The sequence below is a fragment of the Hoplias malabaricus genome, chromosome X2, assembly GCF_029633855.1.
Source record: "Hoplias malabaricus isolate fHopMal1 chromosome X2, fHopMal1.hap1, whole genome shotgun sequence".
In the NCBI taxonomy this organism is placed as follows: Eukaryota; Metazoa; Chordata; class Actinopteri; order Characiformes; family Erythrinidae; genus Hoplias; species Hoplias malabaricus.
This window is the reverse complement of record NC_089819.1, coordinates 24,266,176-24,279,261: the sequence shown is the minus strand read 5'-3', so window position 1 is coordinate 24,279,261 and position 13,086 is coordinate 24,266,176. Positions and strand designations below refer to the sequence as shown.

The 13,086-nt window shown below is 41.0% G+C and overlaps 1 protein-coding gene across 2 annotated transcripts in view; it reads left to right on the top strand.

Annotated features, from left to right (window-relative positions):
- The window catches only part of LOC136676494 (protein mono-ADP-ribosyltransferase PARP8-like), a 74,213-nt gene extending 61,634 nt beyond the window's left edge, over positions 1-12,579 (top strand). For both annotated transcript variants that reach the window (XM_066653568.1, XM_066653567.1), the window contains exons 13-26: positions 362-415; positions 526-621; positions 2,163-2,255; positions 2,692-2,817; positions 3,103-3,168; positions 3,310-3,377; positions 6,124-6,172; positions 7,853-7,965; positions 8,546-8,618; positions 8,698-8,767; positions 8,881-8,954; positions 9,456-9,525; positions 9,606-9,690; positions 9,935-12,579. In XM_066653568.1, the coding sequence (XP_066509665.1) occupies positions 362-415; positions 526-621; positions 2,163-2,255; positions 2,692-2,817; positions 3,103-3,168; positions 3,310-3,377; positions 6,124-6,172; positions 7,853-7,965; positions 8,546-8,618; positions 8,698-8,767; positions 8,881-8,954; positions 9,456-9,525; positions 9,606-9,690; positions 9,935-10,037 (1,140 nt within the window). In that variant the 3' untranslated portion in view covers positions 10,038-12,579. The remainder of the gene's footprint in view (positions 1-361; positions 416-525; positions 622-2,162; positions 2,256-2,691; positions 2,818-3,102; positions 3,169-3,309; positions 3,378-6,123; positions 6,173-7,852; positions 7,966-8,545; positions 8,619-8,697; positions 8,768-8,880; positions 8,955-9,455; positions 9,526-9,605; positions 9,691-9,934) is intronic.
- The last annotated feature ends 507 nt before the right edge of the window (positions 12,580-13,086 follow it).

Genomic DNA, 13,086 nt, shown 5'->3' with positions numbered 1-13,086 from the left:
ACACAGATATGGGGGTGGGGCACTTCTAAAATCTATGAACTGGAGAAAATCATAATGAATCCCATGGTTTCTGACTAATACAGCGTACAAAAATGATTGGGTGTTTTTGTTTCACAGTGTGTTTGTTGGTGGGCTACAGATCCACATATTAATGTACACATATACTGAAGAAGTACTGAAGAAGTACTAAATATTTCCCCTTTAATGCTCACTTACTGTTTAACAGGTGTACTTAAATATCTGCGTGAATAATGTAATGCTTGGCTATAAGAACTGAGTCTGATAACAGGAGGTGGGGGCTGTTCCTGGTTTGTTCTTTGGTGTTATGTGTGGAGTATAATGTTTGCTATTTTTTGACCAGCCTAACAATGGAGCAAAGTCTATACCAGTGAGAGACCGGGGCTTTCTTGTCCAGGTGAGCAGTCTTTCACTATATCCTTCACAACAGTAATGTAAGTTTTAATGTGTCTGGATGTTGTGTAACATACAACATTGTGTTTTGTGTGTTTGATATTGCTGTCTCAGACGATGGAGTATGCAGAGCAGAGGATCCCGGTCCTGAACGAGTTCTGTGTGGTCTGTGATGAACCTCATGTGTTTCAGAATGGACCAATGCTCAGAGTGAGTGTTCAGAACATGGGATTATATCACAGAGGAACATAGGAATGTATAAATACACAAATAACTACGGAATAAATCGAAAGCTACTTGTCTTTATAGGTTCTAAGCCTCTGTTTATATTCATTCAGAAAAAAAGGAGACACTTAAAACCTACTTGATCAAACCAGACAGTGTTTATTACATAATCATCTAATATCCACCAACTCTCAGAGACACGGTGTACTCTGTATTTCAGTGAGCACGAGGGTTTTATGTGTGTTTTATTTGATCTGTCTTTTGTAGTATAGCCTTGAGTGTGTTAGTGCTTCTATAAAATGTGGTACTTTAATACATTATACAGTTAAAGTGTAGACTGAGTGCTTTAAAACTGACACTACCTGCTCTAGAAGTGCCCACACACTCCTGAAAAAATGTGTTATGAAAGCCTTGCAAATTATTTTTCCCACAGACGTAACTTTTGGAAATGAATGTAAAGCCTGAATTTGGGACGTTTAGATATGTTTGGTCCATTTGGCATCCAACTGCACTGGGATTCCAACAGCAGGGTACAATACGTTCTTCTGACGAACCACACTGCAGTTTTATTTGTATTTAATTTCCTTAAGAGTGAGAACACACTTTTAAACAACCATCATCTTTACCGCCAAAAAAAAGCATATGATATTCATGAAAGTGATTATTTCTTACGTTTACATTTTGATATGTGCACCTCACATGAGCAGAACAGTCAAATTGAGTTTAGTGCATAATCTCTGAGACGTCTACTCCACTAGGTGTCTGTATAATAGCTGGTAAATAATGTGAAACAGGGCGGCACGGTGGCCCAGCAGGTTAGTGTCGCAATCACACAGCTACAGGGGTCTGGAGGTTGTGGGTTCGATTCCCGCTCCGAGTGACTGTCCTTGAGTAGTGTGGTGTTTTCTCCATGTGTCTGCGTGGGTTTCCTCCAGGTGACTGTCCTTGAGTAGTGTGGTGTTTTCTCCCTGTGTCTGCATGGGTTTCTTCCGGGTGACTGTCTGTGAGGAGTGTGGTGTGTTCTCCCTGTGTCTGCGTGGGTTTCCTCCGGGTGACTGTCTGTGAGGAGTGTGGTGTGTTCTCCCTGTGTCTGCGTGGGTTTCCTCCGGGTGACTGTCTGTAAGGAGTGTGGTGTGTTCTCCCTGTGTCTGCGTGGGTTTCCTCCGGGTGACTGTCTGTGAGGAGTGTGGTGTGTTCTCCCTGTGTCTGCGTGGGTTTCCTCCCACAGTCCAAAAACACATGTTGGTAGGTGGATAGGCGACTCAAAAGTGTCCGTAGGTGTGAGTGAATGTGAGTGTGTGTGTTGCCCTGTGAAGGACTGGCGCCCCCTCCAGGGTGTGTTCCCGCCTTGCGCCCAATGATTCCAGGTAGGCTCTGGACCCACCGCGACCCTGAACTGGATAAGGGTTACAGATAATGAATGAATGAATGAATAATGTGAAACAGGCACTGGAGAAGATGACTGATTTCTCTGTACATGGCTGAAGTTTTTCTGCTGCTAATGAAATATGTTTGTGTTTTCACAGCCCACAGTGTGTGAGAGAGAGCTGTGTGTTTTTGCCTTCCAAACGCTAGGAGTCATGAATGAAGCTGCTGATGAGATCGCCACAGGTGCCCAGGTACACACATATAAAAGCACATACACACCACACACACGCACCAACACACACACACACACACACACACACACACACACACACACATACACAGGGCTGCTGATGAGATCACCACAGGTGCCCAGGAACACCTATATAAACATACACACACACACATACACACACACACACAGGATAGCCACATGTACACCCATGTAACACACACATACATAAACACATGAAACTTATGAAGAGATTGCTGCAGGTGCTCAGGTACACGTAAACACACACGCACACAAACACATGCGAACACACAGGTGCCCAGGTAGACACATCATGCAGTACACACAAACACACTGCATTTTTAACTACTGCTTTTCCTTTTCTACCTTGTGTTTTTATGATCTGATTAGTTATTATCAATGTTATAATTATTATTTATAATTATTGATAATGGCAGGTTGTGGACTTGCTGGTCTCCATGTGTCGATCTGCTCTAGAGTCTCCAAGGAAAGTTGTCATTTTTGAGCCTTATCCCTCTGTAGTGGATCCCAATGACTCCCAGACCCTGGCCTTCAATCCAAGGGTACACTTCAGTTTATTACCTAAACACTCACACTGAATACACAACACTTTGTATTGAACGTACAGCTCATGGAGCCGATCCATAGCGTCCTATTTTATTTCATTTATTTCCTGGAGATTATATAAACTGAGAGTGCACAATGTTTTTGAGCGTCTGCGTCTACTGATTTGACTCACTGTAATGGGGTGTCCATAAACTTTTGGACATATTATGTCTGATTTAATACACTGCAACTGTATGATCTTGTGCTCGTTCATACTTTACCAACCCTGTGCTTTTTCTTAGAAAAAGGACTATGATCGAGTAATGAGAGCCCTCGATAGCCTCACATCGATCAGAGAAATGACCCAGGTATCTGAAATGCTTCTTCTGTAAAACTCTGCATTATTTTTTCCAGTAGTTTAGTTATTTATGTCTCAAGCGGTTTCTTCAATTATAGCTGAAACATTTTTGTGGAAGATGGACTTATAAGGTTCAATTTGTGTCAACCAGGCGCCATACCTGGAGATCAAGAAGCAGATGGACAGAATCGATCCACTGGCTCACCCTTTATTACAGTGGTAACAAATCTCTCTATCACTTACTACCTTCTGTATTTATATAATAGTTCATATTAGCTAAGGGCGACAGCAGGTAGGTGTCGCAGTCACATAGCTCCAGGGACCTGGAGGTTGTGGGTTCGAGTCCCGCTCTGGGTGACTGTCTGTGAGGAGTGTGGTGTGTTCTCTCTGTGTCTGCATGGGTTTCCTCCGGGTGACTGTCTGTGAGGAGTTTGCTGTGTTCTCCTCGTGTCTGGGTGGGTTTCCTCCGGGTGACTCTCCCTGAGGAGTGTGGTGTGTTCTCCCCATGTCCGTGTGGGTTTACTCCGGGTGACTGTCTGTGAGGAGTGTGGTGTGTTCTCTCTGTGTCTGCATGGGTTTCCTCCGGGTGACTGTCTGTGAGGAGTTTGCTGTGTTCTCCCCGTGTCTGGGTGGGTTTCCTCCGGGTGACTGTCTGTGAGGAGTGTGGTGTGTTCTCCCTGTGTGCGCGTGGGTTTCCTGCAGATGACTGTCTATGAGGAATGTGGTGTGTTCTCCCTGTGTCTGCGTGGGTTTCCTCTGGGTGCTCCGGCTTCCTACCATGCTCAAAAACACACGTTGGTAGGTGGATTGGAGAAAAAGTGTCCATAGTTGTGAGTGAACGTATGAGTGTGTGTCACCCTGTGAAAGACTGCTCCCCCTACAGGGTGTGGTCTCACCTTGCACCCACTGGTTCCGGGTAGGCTCTGGACCCACCGCGACCCTAAACTGGATAAGTTCTTACAGATAACGAATGAATGAATGAATATTAGTTAGATGAATGTAAAAATATCTGATATATAGATAACACTGATAATAATTGATGATAGATAACAGTGTTTCCAAGGTAACTTTGAAAATATTTTATAGGGAATCAGAGATGTCAATGTTTTTACTATTTATCATTAAAACAAAAGATTCATACAAGACCGTGTGAAACCATTACAGAAGAATACATTACACACTGTTGCTGCTGCCAGTTTTCATACAGTGCCACTTACCATCTGTGGTGAATGCTAAGACTTCCCTGTACATGTCAATCTTAATTGTTTAGTTTAGTTACATATTTGTACCACTCCACAGTAACAACAGAAAGGTCCATAATTTAAACATGTAACATGTCTTAGGAAATCATTTACGGAACATGTATGCAGTCATCAATCATGCAGAAAATAAATAGCTGTAAGTTCAATTGTCAAAATTAGGAGAAATATATGTGGAGCAGTATCATAGGGGGGTGGCCTAGAAGAGTCTTGTGCAACTTTGTCTGTATGAATGAGTTACTTTGTGTGAGGGGCCAGTGGGAAGAAGAGTTCCCCAGGCCCCACATGAATGACTCCCCATCACTGAAATACATGATGTCCACCAAATGTAGGCTTTCATGAATTATACGCTACGGTATTTTTTTAAATGTCCTGAAAAAAAGTTAAGTGATAAATGCAAACAGAATATGAAACAGAAATTGAGCTGAATGGGTGTGGGCCACATGTGCAATGGCTCCCCACAAAAGGAAGGAAGTACAACCACAATTATCACCCGAGCCTACTCACAGCTTAGTTTGCTTTGTTTATTGGTGAGATTAACACAAATGTCTTGAAAAATAATGACTAAAGGTCAGTCTCATTTCACTCTTTGCCCCTACCACTTAGCCCTACTCCTCAGTTGTGCCTAGGGGTAGGGGGTCCCAATTCTTGTTGGGAAAGACGATTACGGTGAAGTGTTCAAACAAAGATTTTTCAGAAGCACACTCCAAACTGAGTGTTATGAATGACTTGTGAATCACAGGAAAGACGGCTTCACAAGGGACAGAAGAAGCCACAAATGTCAGTGTTTTCCATCCATCCATCCATTCATTATCTGTAACCGCTTATCCAGTTCAGGATCACGGTGGGTCCAGAGCCTACCTGGAATCATTGGGCGCAAGGCGGGAATACACCCTGGAGGGGGCACCAGTCCTTCACAGGGCAACACAGACACACACACTCACACACTCACACCTACGGACACTTTTGAGTCGCCAATCCATCTACCAACGTGTGTTTTTGAGCGTAGGAGGAAGCTGGAGAACCCAGAGGAAACCCACGCAGACACAGGGAGAACACACCACACTCCTCACAGACAGTCACCCGGAGGAAACCCACGCAGACACGGAGAACACACCACACTCCTCACAGACAGTCACCCGGAGGAAACCCACGCAGACACAGGGAGAACACACCACACTCCTCACAGACAGTCACCCGGAGGAAACCCACACAGACACAGGGAGAACACACCACACTCCTCACAGACAGTCACCCGGAATGTCAGTTTTTTAGCTAGTAAATAAACCAGTTCCGCCTTAAATAGTGAAGTAATTATATTATGGTGCCTGAGGCTACTGCAACATTTAAGGTGGAGCTGGTAACAGTTGCTGAATAAGAAGAGAGTCAGGAGTGGATGTAAATATAGATTGTGGAACTCTTCTGAACATGATGCCCTAAAGTTAACTTAAGTCCTGCAGTACCCCTCTGATCTCACTGCAGACTGACAGAGCTGCTGGCAAAGATTCTAACCACTACACGTTTTTACTCAGTTCCACGGGGCAAGGTTCCACTTGAAAATGAGGGCTAGGTGTAAAAATGTGAAATGGGATTGGGCCTAAAGCTGAGGTCATTTGGTAAATGAGAGGTCACAAGTTAAATATCACAAATGCTTCTTTAAAAACGTTCAATTATTTGAATAGTTATTGTGTTATTGTTTGTCGCAGGGTCATCTCCAGTAACCGGTCTCACATAGTAAAGCTCCCAGTGACCAGGGTGAGTCTCGTTCACTTCTCCGATCAGCAGTGAGCAGATTAACAATGCTCGTATTTAATGTTATTTTCTCTGTTTAACCCTTTAAAGCCTGACACATGAAATAATAATAATACAATAAAACTGATTTTATTTATAAATCACACATTATGTGGCCCTGTAACTAAAATATAAATGTTGTTAATTGATTATTTTTGGATCCTATACATGTTGAAGGCATCATATTTAGGCATTTACCAATACATTATAGTTTTCTGTAATTGGTCTTTCATTTAGTTCACTGCATCAGTTAAAACTGTTCTTCATTTATTTTTAATTTTGATTCATTTCAATTAAACAATCGATATCAAATGATATTGTCTTCAGAAATTCTGAGGAAAAAGTAACATTGAGCCGAAGAGAAACACTGCTCCGGAGGTCCTTGACCCATGAGCCCTCTGTTCTTCATTCTGACCTTTTTACGTTTCATAAACCGGTGGTAATAAAAACACTAAAAGCACCAAGGCTCTTTTTTGTTGATCTTCACAGCCGTGTTTTCACATTTAGAGAAACTACAGTTGTTTCTGTTACTGTCTAAACCTGGGCCTGAGGTCATTCAACAGACCTCCCACAGTCCTCTGTCTCATCATCTTCTTCCTCCGAGTCTCACACAATCTCTGTCGACAACAGAGCCACACATTTACACACAAAGGCTTGTGGGAAACTAAAAATACATTTTTGTTTCATGTAAAATTGTCTAAATGTGTTTTGCTGCTGTAAAGAGCAGACTGAATATTCTGAATATTTATTATAATTAATGAGCATTTCACAGGTAGAATACACTACAGCTATGAAATGGAACACAAATGTTTAGATTTACTAGAAGTAACATCACACAGATCACACCTGGTATTGCTTCAGTTTAACAAACGCAGCCTTGAGAGTTTCTCCTGTGTTTTCCTGATGATAGCAACAATTCTGTAATGGTTTGGTAAATGCTTCCACTTCATTCACAGTTCAGTGGAGAACTCAGAACACTGCCCCAAAAGGATGGAAATTTGTTTTGGGTTTTCTCTTCATTAAATGATGAAAGAGCCACTTCTAAAAATCATATTTGATACGGTTGGCTTTAAAGGGTTAATATTTGGTTCCTTGCCTGTGGTTGAAGGGAGTGAATCAGCAGGATCATAAATCACAACTCTCAGAGAGTTTGTATTGTTGGACTCATATTTAATTCACATTTAAAATTCACACACACACACACACACACAGAAACACAAACATAGGGTGACCAGACGTCCTCTTTTACCCGGACATGTCCTCTTTTTAGACTTAAAAAACATCCGGGATGTTGTTTTTCTAGAGATTACATAGAATTCCGATTGGTTCCCTTGAGTGAGAAGGGGGCGTGGTGAAGTAGCCTAAAATCTTCTGATTGGACGGTCTGACTGTAGAGCTACCGTTATTGGTCGATAACCCTCTCTGTGAACATTTAATTGGTCAGTCTGCACGTCAGTAGTCGTCCACCCCCCAGAGACGTGTCCTCTTTTTCACCATCTCAGATCTGGTCACCCTAACAAACTCATATTATAGCACTTGTTTATGCTGCATAGGCCAACTTCAGGACTAAGGCTGCCTCATTATGAGTGAAAAAAGAAAGCTTTAGTATCTTTAAACACTTGCATCTTCTCTTTGTCACGACAGCAACTGAAGTTTATGCACACCCCCCACCAGTTCCTCCTGCTCAGCAGTCCACCGGCCAAAGAATCCAACTTCAGAGCTGCCAAAGGCCTCTTTGGAAGTACCTTTGCTTTCCAGTAAGTTCTGGCCATAAACACCAATGCTGTTGTTACTTAAAGGTGCAATTAGTCTTTCTTTTTTACCAAGAAAAGTAGCGAGGTTCCAGAAAAGTAAATAACAACTAAAATCAATAATGTGCAACTCATTTACATTTCAAAACAAATGGGGCAGGGACATGTTTACCACTGTTTTACATCCCTTTTATAAACACCACTTTGTAAACGACTGGAAACAGTAATTGCTGTAGTTTTGAAAGTAAAGTATTGTGCCATTCTTGCCCAGGGGTGGAATGCTTCATAGAGCCCCCCCCCCCCCCCCCCCAATACAGTTCGTGGCATTTTAAATACGCTTAGCACTGTATTTTTGATACTCCATCGGCCACTAGGTGTCAGTGTAAGAGCTGTCTCATAACGTGAAGAAGAGTTCCTCACTGCTCTTTTACATTCTTCAGTGATTAACCTGGATCCTCTGGATCTGCTGCTTTACAGCCATCACTCAAATGTGATATTTACTTTGAGAGAACTGAGATGTTTAGTGCAGATGTAAATGGTCAGACTTGAACTGACATAATAAATAATAAATTGATTTCTCATTCAGCGGATCGCATATAGAGAACTGGCACTCCATTCTGAGGAACGGTTTGGTCGTGGCGTCTAACACAAGACTCCAGGTAAAGGAATTATAAACAAGACTGTTCATGATCATTTTACTACGCAAGCTCATCTCAGATGGTTTTTGCTTGACCGCAGCTCCATGGCGCCATCTATGGGAGTGGAATCTATCTCAGCCCACTGTCGAGCATATCCTTTGGTTACTCAGGTTTGATATTTCTGCTCCTCTTTGAAGTCTTTCAGTTATTTACACTAAAGATAAATGCCGTAAATGTAAATCGTAAATATTTCCCAAAGTTGATTTTCTGTATCTTCTTAAAGGGATGAATAAGAAACAACAGAAAGTTACGACAAAAGACGAGACTGCTACAAACAAGACCAATATACATCTGCAGGTGAAACCAGATGTTGATGCTGTTTCTCACATGCTTCGTTAATGGAAATTGAAGCAGTGCAGTGAAATAGGGAGGAAGTGTGTTCAGTGAGAAAGGCAAATGTTGACGAATACTTTAAGAATAAAAACATAAAAGGAACGAAAGTAAAAATTGGAACGGATTATTATCACTGTAACAAATTAAACGTGTGTTACTGGGTTCCGTTTATTTGTGGCTGTCTGAACACGTAAAACAATGTTTGTCATTGGTCTGTTACATGTTCAACAGTGGAAAAAAAACCCAAAACAAGTCGGTAATTTGGTTAAAGGGTCGTATTCGATTTTCAGAGACTGAAGTCATGATGATGGTTAAGGACAAGTACAGTCAGAGACGTTAGTTTGATCAATTACACTAGAGTGAACGTCTTGTCTGTGTAGGAAATCAACCTAGGCTGTATAAAGGAGCATAAAACCTGTTTCGATTCGATTGCATTCGATTCGATAAAATCTGTTTCGATTGCAGTCACAGAAGAAGGGTCAGCAGCCACAGTTTCTACAGAGTCGCAATCTCAAATGCATCGCCTTATGTGAAGGTACGGTATCTGGACATCGTGGACAACAAAAATGTTATTTGTTCGACTTGTTTGATTAACTGTAACGTCTCGTCTTACAGTTATCACTTCACCGGATCTGCACAAGCACGGAGACATTTGGGTTGTTCCAAACACTGATCACGTCTGTACACGCTTTTTCTTTGTGTAAGTAACTGACACAGGAACGCTTTCAAATGGGGACATGATGTCATTATAAAAGATATTTTGGTTAAATTTGAAAAACCAGGATAATTGTGTTGGGGAAAAAATTGTGTGTAGTTACATATTTCCACAAGAGATGTCCCCAAATCCTTAAAATATCCATAGTACAGCTTTAAAAAGGAGAGCGCCGTTGTTTAATTAAAGTGTTACCAGGTTACTGAGGTCTTGTATTTATTCACCCAATCAGTTACGAGGACGGACAGGTGGGCGATACGAGCATCAACACACAGGACCCCAGCATCCACCGGGAAATTCTACGAGTCATCGGCAACCAGACAGCCACCGGATGAAAGATTACACACGCAATACTGCTGCCTTCACCTGTCCTCCACCTCAAAGCTGGATATTTGAGTGTAGGAGGTTGCACCATAGGTATTTTTGGTATCCACAGAATACAGCGTAGAGAAAAACAGATTTTTTCCGACCTGTAAAATTAGCTACAGTATTTATACCCCACAGAAACCCCTGTGTATTTACACTGGCTAATCAAACTCTTACTGTTTCTAAGTTTATAAATAAATTGTACATTTTCAAAGGGCACGGTACGTCTCTCAGTGAAACTGATGGACAGCCTATTTTTTGTAAAGAGAAAACAAAGGAGTTCTTTGAGTAATATTTTGAGACTTCTACCAGACGTTATTTGGCCTTTTTGGGGTAAGGAGATATTACTTTATGGTAAATACACCATCCTGCATTGTTTACTAAGAACCGTACTTTTAGAAGTATGATACTTTGTGTATAAAGAAGGTGTTGATATGCACTTTATTTTTCTTAATGTGAGATATTAGTTCCAATTTCTTCATCTGAAAATGCCTTTTGAAGATTCTATTTCATAGATTTTGACTCTGTCGACCACAGTTGAGCATTTCCCGAGTCATGTTCATTAAGAGCCGGAAGGTTGTTGTGTTTACAGACCACGTGTTCCCGAGCGTCATTACGGGCTACTTACTGGTAGCTGCTGGTTTACAGTTTCCAAAAGAAGTCACAGTTCTGACTCCGCCGCAACCCTATTCGCGCTCTCATTTCAACCAGACTACTGTGATTTGAGTTGCCATTTTGGTAGAATTGTCAACAAAAAAAAAGGAAAAAAAATAGTATTTTAACATGTATTTGGGTGATGGGAAAAAAATGCATGTGGCTTTCCTTAAAATTTAAGTCGATTTGTGTTCCTGAATATGTTAATAGCATAAAAAGAAAAAGAACTGGCGCCCGGTTGTGAAACGTCTTTCAATCTTTCAGTCTAAATCTTTTTGTAAAGGTGATTTTAAGGCAGAATAAGTGTTTGCAGCTTGTTTATACATTGCCATGTTTTGGGGCTCAGTCCAAATGTGAGTACACCACTTCTACGTTTTTTTTTCTTTGCAGTTGTTAGACATTTCACATGTGTGTGTGTGTGTGTGCACTTTGTTTTAGATCGATGATTTAATATTCTAGTGACAAATGCCCTTAATGAAACCTGATAAAACTTCACCTAAACTCACTCTAAACGGAATCCTCTGCTGATCATTAATGATCACTTCTAACCAACGCTGAGCACTGCACTTTCTCTCGTAATTGGAAACTGATGAAATGAATGGTTTTATTAATCTATAATTAAGGCTTTTATTGGCCTATAATTTAATTACATGTATTAAATTAGGGTTATATTAGCCTTGACTCTGGAGTGGTGTTATTGAATGCGTTGGGTTGCCATGTTACGATTGTTTTTCAGCATTTCCAGATCTATGTTCAGTTGTACTGTGAAACTCCGTAAACACACATCACCACGCTACGATTCTGTTCTTAATGACTGTGTAAAACGTGATTTTATTCTGAATCTGAATTTTGAGTTGATATCAAAGATTTTTTCATATTCCCAAAGTCTCATGATCTTCATCTATGAACTCTAGAGGAAGGATATTTTCTATCGCTAAAAGTCAACCAGCTGGTGCAATTTTAAAGTCCAAAATCTCTTAAAGGGACACTTCAGCAAAGAAGGAAAGCGATAACCATTGCTGCGTCTGTGGTGAACTTGTCTGTTCACGTCCTCCAGTGGTGCTTCACTAGTCTTTTTTCTTAACTTTAATCAGTCACATCAAATGAGGAGGCTACAAGCTAAAAGCTAATGTTAGCAACACAATTTTCTAGATTATACCCGTTTGATTTTCTTTTCCCTAGACACAAGGCTAAAATACTTGTTTCTGGTGTCCATTTATTGTGCGTTTTAGCTTAAACATCCGTGGCTAGCCTAGCAGTCAGTTTTAGTTGACAGCACAGGGGTTCCCAGTGGTCGCGTGATATTATTGTGCCATGCATGCTGGGTATTGTAGTCAAGAGATCGCTGAAAACTTGAAACTATGTTCCGCTGCTCATCAGTGCATAATAATGTCGCTAATCTTCAGTTTAAGGCTGGAGTGCTCCTTTAAGAAAAGTAAGCTCAACCGTTCAGAAACAATTATCCTCACACGACTTACGGATTCCACTGAAGAGTGAAAATGGTATTTACGTTAACTGTGATGAGTGTTAATGTTTGTATGGTTTTGTAAATCGTAGTGACACGTATCATGCTACTTAGCATTTGGTGCCTTACAGGAGGATTATTGGCAAATACACAACAACACTGTACATAGTGTAAATACTGCCAGGACAACACGGAGTCCAAATATTTTCTGTATTCAGTTTTTACTTTTTCCTTTATTTTGCGGGAAAAAAAATTCAAGCTTTTTTGGCTTTTTACAAGTTATGGAAATAGTAGCTTATGTACTTGTTTATGTTCATTAAATCTGAATTTGCCTATAAACCCCAGACATTTGTCAGATCCTTTGTCCTTTAAACTGAACACACTCTTTACAAACTCATCACAAACTTTAAAAAAAAAATCTCCTGTTGTTGAAAGCCTTGGATTACAACACTGTGTTCCACTACGTACAAACAGCTTCTAATCTACAGCCTCCATAAGAAAAATAAAGGAGTACATGCATTCATCTGGCATTGGTCCCATAGCTCAATCTTTATGTGGCTCATTGCAATCAGAGCAGTCTGGGTCTTCAGGGTATCATTGGTAGAAACACTCTCCATCATCGGAACATCCCCCTGGAGCGCTGTGGTAAAGGTAGGAGTGGTAGGTGGTCAAATGTAAACCGGAGAGCTGCAGTTTTACTGAAAACTAGTCCACGGCTTAATCAGAGAGTGTTTAGGGGAGGAGCAAAGTACATAAATAAAGTAGATTCATTAGTCAGGATTCAATATGCGACCTCTAGTGGCTGCAATAATACCACTACCATTTTACCTACTTGTTCGCAGTCTCCCAGTCTCATGAGCACAATTCACAGCCAGTGCCAGCTTTTTTGTTGTTTATTT